Source organism: Trichechus manatus, unplaced genomic scaffold (assembly GCF_000243295.1).
Source record: "Trichechus manatus latirostris isolate Lorelei unplaced genomic scaffold, TriManLat1.0 scaffold00030, whole genome shotgun sequence".
Taxonomy (NCBI): domain Eukaryota; kingdom Metazoa; phylum Chordata; class Mammalia; order Sirenia; family Trichechidae; genus Trichechus; species Trichechus manatus.
Genome location: NW_004443966.1, coordinates 14,822,697 through 14,831,786, shown reverse-complemented (window position 1 = coordinate 14,831,786; position 9,090 = coordinate 14,822,697). Strand labels below are relative to the sequence as shown.

The 9,090-nt window shown below is 40.4% G+C and overlaps 1 protein-coding gene across 4 annotated transcripts in view; it reads right to left on the bottom strand.

Annotated features, from left to right (window-relative positions):
* Positions 1–425: 425 nt before the first annotated feature.
* GLCE (glucuronic acid epimerase) overlaps positions 426–9,090 on the bottom strand; it is a 103,032-nt gene continuing 94,367 nt past the window's right edge. For 3 of the 4 annotated variants that reach the window (XM_004374699.2, XM_023729758.1, XM_023729759.1), the window contains one exon: positions 426–4,486. In XM_004374699.2, the coding sequence (XP_004374756.1) occupies positions 3,462–4,486 (1,025 nt within the window). In that variant the 3' untranslated portion in view covers positions 426–3,461. The remainder of the gene's footprint in view (positions 4,487–9,090) is intronic. The other variant, XM_023729760.1, reaches the window with a different exon arrangement.

Below are 9,090 nucleotides of genomic sequence, written 5' to 3'. Positions count from 1 at the left end.
AATAGCTGCCAAGAATGTTGATTAGTGCCTGTCAAAATCTGTGCACTCATCAGTTGCAAGAACTTGACTGGTGATCAGCTGGAATCCCACTATACAAATGTTGCAGAAAGTTTATAATCCACAAATTAATGTACAATAAAAACCTAATGTCAGACTGCTCGTTGGCTTTACATGTATTCGGGAGCCTAAGTCATTACTCTCTGTGAAGCTTCTTAGGGGAAGAAAGATTAAGTAATGTTTATTGTTCTGGAAAAGAGGCAAATATAGAACCGAGCACACACTTTAGCATTTTTATTTTTGTGACATTGTTTTGTGAACATCATGTTCCCCTCTGTAGATAAGAGCTCCTTAGGGTCAAGGCCCACTTTATCTTAGAGGGCCTGGAAGGTCTTTAATTAACATTTGTTGCCTCACTAGTTGTCCCAGGCTGAATAGGAAATGATGGTAAGAAATCTGCTTGTGGGCTCAAACAATCTTAGAATAAAGAGAGAAGAAAATGTCCAGGGATACTCCTTTCAAGATAAAAACTTTATTTAACAATTTTATAAAGCAGCTTTACATTAAGCACAAACAGTCCATTTACTTTGTATAGAAACAAAATACCTTTCCATCTGCAAAAAATCACGTTTTGCTGTATATAAAACTAACATGTGCACATTGTGCTTAAACTGCAAAGTCTGTACAGCTTTACAAAGGACTACCCTTCGGAAGGGCATCCAGTAAACACTTTATTGCATATTTAACACATGGTATAAAACCCACATGTACCATGGAGGAGAAACAAGAGAAACAATTACAAGGAGATAAAAATAGCAGCTTGCAGTGTCAATTTTCACACTGACCAAGAAAAAGGACGGCCACACCTGGAGAGTTGTGCTTGGCTGTCACATTGTGTGTGCTCACGTGCACTGCGTGGTTCTTGGATGAAGCCTTTATGTATAATAACTCCTCAAGGGTCAAACTAACCTTCACCTAGAAACTTCTGGCTGGTTTTACAACTGAAGTGGCAAGAGATTTAATCTAACATCAAAGCTAACTCAAGGTGGGTGGAAAAAAACAAAACAAATCCTAAAACTTACAATCTTGAAACAAAGAAAAACGTGAAAAAACAAAACCATAAAGATTTAAAATACCTTCCCCATTCTCTCTAAACTCAGAATAAGCACATGTTTTATGATTTAAAACCTAAGAGAACTGTAGGTGTTTAGGAGCAAAACTGCAACAGGCTGTCTAGGGCAGTGTTCCTCCAGGTTTGCAGCCCCCTCTCCCCCCAGACCACCTGCAGCAGAAACACCTGACTGCACCTGGAAAAGGCAGATCATCAGGACTCACAGCCAGACGGACTGAGGCCCTGGGATCTGCGTTTCAGTAAGCTCCCCAGGGGATTCCGAGGCATCCTGAAGTTTGAGAACCACTTGGTTTGTATTGACAATGCTGCTACAGGTTCAACTCACCCTCTTAGAAAATTCCAGGATCATGAGAATAATCATGTGGCAATGTGGCAGGCAGTGTGAAACCAACAAGCGTGAAACAGCAAAGCCATTTCCAGATCAACGTCTTTCCGTCTTCAGTGGACAAGGACAGCCACATTGTTAAGGCACTGGTATTTGTCACCGAAGCAGTACCATACTCTTCGCACTGATTCCCCTAATCTGAAGTACCAGTATGCAAGCGCAAAGCAGAAGTCGGGACCACTGAAAACAACAACAGAACAATTACAACGAAGAAAAAGCGTTCTCAGATTGGCGAAGGTTTACCTTTGAATGTTGGCCCTGAAATTTTATAAAAATAAGGGAGTCTTGATACTCTTGCTGAGGCATCTAATGTATAAGAACTACAAACGGCAAACGCGAGGAAGAATCTAATAACCCACAACTATTTTGTTGTGGACAAAATAAAAGTCGTGGTCACATAAGTTGGGAGTTTGAGCTTACTTTTCTATGGCCAGGTTAATACTGTCTTCAGTGTAGATTTATACTCCTGTCCCTTCTTGTTTTTTCCCCTTTCTGATTCCATATAGTCTTAGTAGGCTGAACAGTGTGCAGGCAAGCCACCCACCTGGCTCCCGGTGTGCTTATAGGTCACAGATAACCACACTGTGTTTGTCAGACTCGGTGCCCTGAAAGTGTGGGGTCTCGTGTAGAAATTTATCTGTAGAAGTTATAGTTTGGGTTTAGTGCACTGTCATGCACTAAAACAAAAGCCAGAGCAAAATCAACCCCCCTCAGCTTTAACCCAATGCTGAGGCCCTCCAGCAGACACTGCCCATGGTATGAGGGCTATGAACCCTATTTACGTGAGGTATAGGAGGATATACAACCTAAACAAAGGTCTGATTACACACGTACAGCAACTGCAGTAGCATCTTTTCTGTCTAGTAGTTGGAATAACTGAAAATTACAACTGCAAAGGACAAACAACACACAGGGTCAATGGTTTGGAAAGCTGATGACCAAGAATGATCAAAGTTGGGAAAAACCCTGCTGTGATTTTTGTATGTAGTATCTGATCAAGTATTCTTCTTTAAAGGGGAAAAAATCCGTCCTGAAAGGGCGGCGGTGGTGGAGTTACCACAATTATGAGCCGCTTCCCACATTTAGACTTGTAATAAGATCTCCCAAGTAATGTTGTGCACAACGGACAAAACTCTCAAGTGCCGTCTGAAATGAAATACAAAATTCTACATGAGGACAAAAGCAAACCGCACAATGGCGGTGGGGGAAGGACAGACTGATTATCAAACCTTTACTGATTGTAGATCGAGTTTCATAAAACAGACAACATTTTTGTAATTTCTTGTGCAGTCAACACATTTTGTTTTAGTTGTGCTTACATTACATAACTGTGAAGCCTGAACACTGGTTGTGTTTTTAACTTACACATTTCAAGAAAACCATAAATTCAAAATACTCTCCATATATAACAAATTGAACAAATGCAACAAATGTTCATTTGCCCCCAAGAAATTAATCTATAGAAAAGAAACATCTTTTTAAAAAGTTGCACAGTCCACTATCCAGGCTACAAGTACATATTTACTGTATCACAGCACATTACTTTTTTAAAGTCTGCTTTCAACATAAATAGTCACATTTTCAAAGAGCTCCATACTAAGTTCTTAGGTATGGGCTAGACAGTTGGCCAGTATAGCTACTCACCATTACCTTTCCACAGCTGAGAGGAACTGGACTAGCTGTGGAATCAGAGAGAGTAAGAAACAAGGTAAAGGAAAACACCTTTGTTCAGCCCTGAACACTTTTGTGCTCTAAATGCCACCTACACTTCTAAACCCCTAGCCCGTGGAATGCAAATATCTCAGAAGACTGGATTTAAGGATCACTTTGATGTAATCCACAAAAACGCAGTATACAACCTTTTAAAATGCAACGATGCTTTGCTGAGAGAAAGCTCCAGAGCTTCTGGGTACAGCAGAGGCTGAGAAGTGACTTTGGTTGTGAGCTCTAGTTGTGCTTTGCTCTGTTGCCTTTCAGGTAGCTTTTCCATCTCTTGACAAATTCTTTGAAGACTGGGGACTCATCAATGGTACTGAGTAGCTGCAGCTGATTGATGTGGGTGGTATGATAGTCCCAGCGGGCCAGGTTGGGAGCGATGCCAAGCATGAAGTGACGGAGGTCATAGATGGTTCCTGAGCCAGTGTCATACAAGGGCAGCATGGCTTTCAGGGATTCCATCCCACGCTCATACAAGGCCCTCGCTTCCTTCCCGAGTTTTTCCCCTGCAGTTTCCTTTAAGTCATACAGCCCAATTAAAGAATACATAAAGCCATTTAAAACAAAAGAGCTAGGTGTGGTTGGATATTCTTCATACCAGTCATGTTTATTCATAAACACAGCTTTGACTCCATGCTGCTCTGACAGATACTTGTAAGGGGCTGTTGCCCTTAAAGCTGAACTGAGGAATACCTGGTCTTTTGTTAACAGGTAGGCCCTGACTAACGTAGAAATGGCTTGCCCTTGGGCCATTGCAGAGTACCACCCTGGCTCTAAAGACCTGAACCCTTCCCCTAACTTCCGGGTCACCATAATTGGCCAGCCACCTTTCTCATCCTGGTTCCTTACCAGCCAATCACTGGCAGCAAAGAATGCGGCCATGTGAGCTGTGGTAGAGATGGTAATGTTGTCGAGAAATCCTCTCCCTTTTGCAATCAACCTAACCACCTTCTTGGGCATTATTTTGGTTGGCTTGACAGCTTTCGTGTTGGAAAGACCCACTCCTTTCCTGAGGTCAGTAACCAAGTCCCTGGTAACTGTGCTCCACGAAGTTCTGGGTCCAATGCCATAGTATATGTCTCTTTCTTTAAAAGCAATTAGCTGGGTATTAGAGACATAATGTACAGTGAAGAGCTGATTCTTTTCTGTGGTCTCTAGAACCACGGACACACTCCCATTTGTCAAGAACTTGAGATCAAATGAAATAATAAAATCTTTCGTGTTCCCCAGTTGCAGAGACACACCGTCACTGGTTTCTGTAGGGGAAATACACCAACAAAAGACCAGTTACAACAGAAGCTGTTTCATATTTAAAACTGAACTGTAATTTATCCTTGACAACCACTGACGATCCAAAATCAACACTTCAGTGTTCTGCATGTCAGATCATTGTTATTACTATCATTTTTAACTAAATTAACCAATGACAGCCTTGGTGAGTTCATGATGGCTTGTGAGCATTAGGCCAAGGCTCTTACCTTTTGCCCTGCCTGGATTACATTAGAGGATTAAGAGCAAATAGCTAAGATATTGTTAATCATACTGCCTTTTCTAGATCCAATGCTGGCTGATCAATAGTCAATGACTGTTCTAGTATATTCACTCTGCAAAAAGAAAAAAAAATCTAAAAGCTGGCTCAACACATACTATTGCAAAAGAGAGGTTAGAAGGAAAGAATGGTTATAAATGAATTTTAAATTTATTATTTAACATTTAATATGCATTTATTGTGTGTTAGGCACTGTTCTCCACCACCCTTCTGTCAATTTGTCGTACTGTGGTGGCTTGCGTGTTGTTACGATGCTGGAAGCTGTGCTACTAGTACTTCAAATACTAGCAGGGTCACCCATGGTGGATGGGTTTCAGCAGAACTTCTATACTAAGGCAGACTAGGAAGAAAGGCCTGGTGATCTACTTCCTAAAATTAACCAATGAAAGCCCTCTGGGTGCAACAGAATATTGCCTGATATAGTGCTGGAAGATGAGTCCCCAGATTGGAAGGCACTCAAAGTATGAGGGGGGAAGAGCTGCCTTAATGATTGGATAGAGTAAAGCCTTCAGGACTTTTACCTGCTGATGTGGCATGACTCAGAATGAGAAGTTATCAGCTGCAAACACTCATTAGTCATCGGAATATGGTATGTACAAAGTACAAATCAAGGAAAATTGGAAGTCATCAAACATGAAATGTAACACTTGAAGATTGATATCTTTAGGCATTAGCAAGCTGAAAGGGACTGATATTGGCCATTCTGAATCCACAACCACATGGTCTACTATGTGGGGAATGACAAAGTAAAGAGAAACAGTGTTCATCATTAAAAAGAACATCTCAAGTTCTGTCTTAAGTACAGCTCTGTCAGTGAAGTACATATGCCTACAAAGAAGACCAGTTAATACAATGATTATTCAAATTTATGCACTAACCATGAATGCCAAAGATGAAGAAATGGAAGATTTTTACAAACAGCTGAGATCTGAAATTGATCAAACGTGCATTAATAATTACTGGTGACTGGAATGCAAAAGTTGGAAACAAAAAAGAAGGATCAATAGTTGGAAAATACGGCATTGTTGATAGGAACAATGTTGGAGATCGCATGACAGAATTCTGCAAGACCAATGACTTATTCATCAGAAATATTTTTTTTTCAACACAAACAATGACTATACACGTGTGTCTTGGTCATCTAGTACTGCTGTAACAGAAATACCACAAGTGGATGGCTTTAACAAAGAGAAATTTATTTTCTCATAGTCTAGGCTAGATTCAGGGCATCCAAATTCAGGGTGTCAGCTCCAGGGGAAGGCTTTCTCTCTCTATCGGCTCTAAAGGAAGGTCCTCCTCATCAATCTTCCCCTGACTAGGAGCCTCTCTGCGCAGGAACCCCAGGTCCAAAGGATGCGCTCCGTTCCCAGTGCTGCTTTCTTGGTGGTATGAGGTCCCCCACTCTCTGCTTGCTTCCCTTTCCTTTTATCTCTTGTAAGATAAAAGGTGGTACAGGCTACACCCCAGGGAAACTCCCTTTACATTGGATCAGGGATGCGACCTTAGTAAGGGTATTACAATCCCACCCTAATCCTCTTTAACATAATCTAATCTTGCCTAATTAACCACAGGCAGAAATTAGTATTTACAACACATAGGAAGATTACAATCATAAAATGGAGGAGAGGCACACAATACTGGGAATCATGGCCTAACCAAGTTGACACATACTTTGGGGGGACACAATTCAATCCATGACAACATGGATCTTGCTGGATAGATTATACAGGAAATCAAATTGACTACATCTGTGGAAAAAGATGATGGAGAAGCTCAGTATTATCAGTTAAGATAAAGCCAGGGGCTGACTGTGGAACAGACTATCAGTTGTTCATGTGCAAGATCAAGTTGCAGCTGAAGAAAATTAAAGCAAGTACATGAGAGCCAAAGTATGATCCTGAATTCATTCCCCTGTATTTAGAGACCATCTCAAAAATAGATCTGATGCACCGAACACTAATGACCAAAGACCAGAAGAATTGTGGGAAGAAATCAAGGACATCATACATGAAGAAAGTCATTCAAAAGACAGAAAATAAGGAAAAGACCAAAACGGATGTCAGAAGAGACTCTGACAGTTGCTCTTGAGCACAGAGTAACTAAAGCAAACTGAAGAAATAATGAAGTAAAAGAGATGAACAGAAGATTTCAAAGGTGGCTTGAGAAGACAAGGTAAAATGTTATAATGAAATGTGCAAAGACCTGGAGTTAGAAAACTAAAAGGGAAGAACATGCTCAACATTTCTCAAGTTGAAAGAACGGAAAAGTCAAGCCTCAAGTTGCAATACTGAAGGATTCTAGGGGCAAAAAAAATTGAACAATGCAGGAAGCATCAAAAGAAGGTGAAAGGAATACACAGAGTCACTGTACCAAAAAGAACTGGTTGACATTTAACCATTTCAGGAAGCAGCATATAATCAAGAACTGCTGTTACTGAAGGAAGAAGTCCAAGCTGCACTGAAGGCACTGATGAAAAACAAGTCTCCAGGAACTGGCTGAATACCAACTGCGATGCTTCAACAAACAGATACAATGCTGGAAGCACTTACTCATCTATGTCAAGAAATTTGGAAGACAGCTACCTGGTCAACTGACTGGAAGAGATCCATATCTATGCCTATTCCAAAGAAAGGTGATGAAATGGAATGCAGAAATCGTCAAACAATATTAATATCTCATGCTAGCAAAATTTTGCTGAAGATAATCCAGTGTATGCAGCCATACATTGACAGGGAACTGCCAGAAGTTCAAGCTGGATTCAGAAGAGGATGTGGAACAAGGGATATCATTGCCGACATCAGATGGATTTTTCTGAAAGCAGGGAATACCAGAAAGATATTTACCTGTGTTTCATTGACTATGTGAACGCACTCAACTGTGTGGATCATAACAAATTATGGATTAACATTATGAAGAATGGAGATCCTAGAACACTTAACTGTGCTCACACAGAACCTCAACATGGATCAAAAGGCAGTTGTTTGAACAGAACAAGGGGATACGGCGTGGTTTAAAATTGGAAAGGGTGTGTGGCAGGGTTGTATCCTTTCACCTTACTTACTTAATCTGTATGCTGAACAAATAATCCAAGAAGTCAGAACGAAGAAGAATGTTGTGTCAGGACTGGAGAAAGACTCATTAACAGCCTATAATATTCAGATGACTGAACTTTGCTTGCCAAAAATAAAGACGACTTGAAGCACTTACTGATGAAGGCCAAAGACTACAGCCTTTAGTATGGGTTACACCTGAACATCAAAGATGCAGAAATTCTCACAGCTGGACCCAGAACATGATGATGAATGGAGCAGAAACAAGTTGTCACTGATTTCATTCTACTTGGATTAACAATCAACATCCATGGAAGCAGCGGTCAAGAAATCAAATGACATAATACATTGGGCAAATACATTGGGCAAATCTGCTGCAAAAGACTTCTTTAAAGTTTTTAAAAGTAAAGATGTCACTTTGATGACTAACATGTGCCTGACCCACACCATGGTCTTTTTAATGGCTTCATATGCATGTGAAAGTTACATAATGAAAAGGAAGACAGAAGAAGAACTGATGCATTCAAACTGTGGTATTGGCAAAGAATACTGAATATACCACAGACTGCCAAAAGAATAATCAGTCTTAGAAGAAAAACAATCAGAATGTTCCTTAGAGGTGAGGATGGTGAGACTCTGACTTGCTTACTTGGGACATGTCATTGGGAATGACCAATTGCTAGAAAAGATATGGTGTTTGTAAAGGAGAGTGCTAACGAAAAGGAGGGAAACCCTCAATGAGATGGAATGACATAGTAGCCGCAAAAATGGACTCAGACATACCAATGATCATGATGATGGCATAGGACCGGGCAATGTTTCCTTCTATCATCCATAAGGTCTCCATGAAGCAGAGCCAACTCCATGGCAACAAACAACAAGGCACTGTTCTAAGTGCTTCATACACATTAACCTATCTAATCCTCGTATCAATTACAAGAGATAGGTGTTATTATTACTCCCATTTTATGGATGAGGAGCTGAGACACAGAGAAGTAACATAACTTGCCTAATGTACAAAGAGAGTAAGTGGTGGAGCTGATTTGTGAACCCAGGTTGTGTAGTCTGACTACATGCTCTTAATCACTATTTGATGCTCCAAATGATAGGTTTGTTTTTAGATATTCACGAAATTAGGAATAAAATTTCTGTCTGAAAATGAAGCAATGGGCTTATGTATTCAACAATAGTTAGGGATACTGGGGGACAAAGCATAGGCTTTAGAGTTAAAAAAAAAAAGATTTGAATTCTTTTTTTTTTT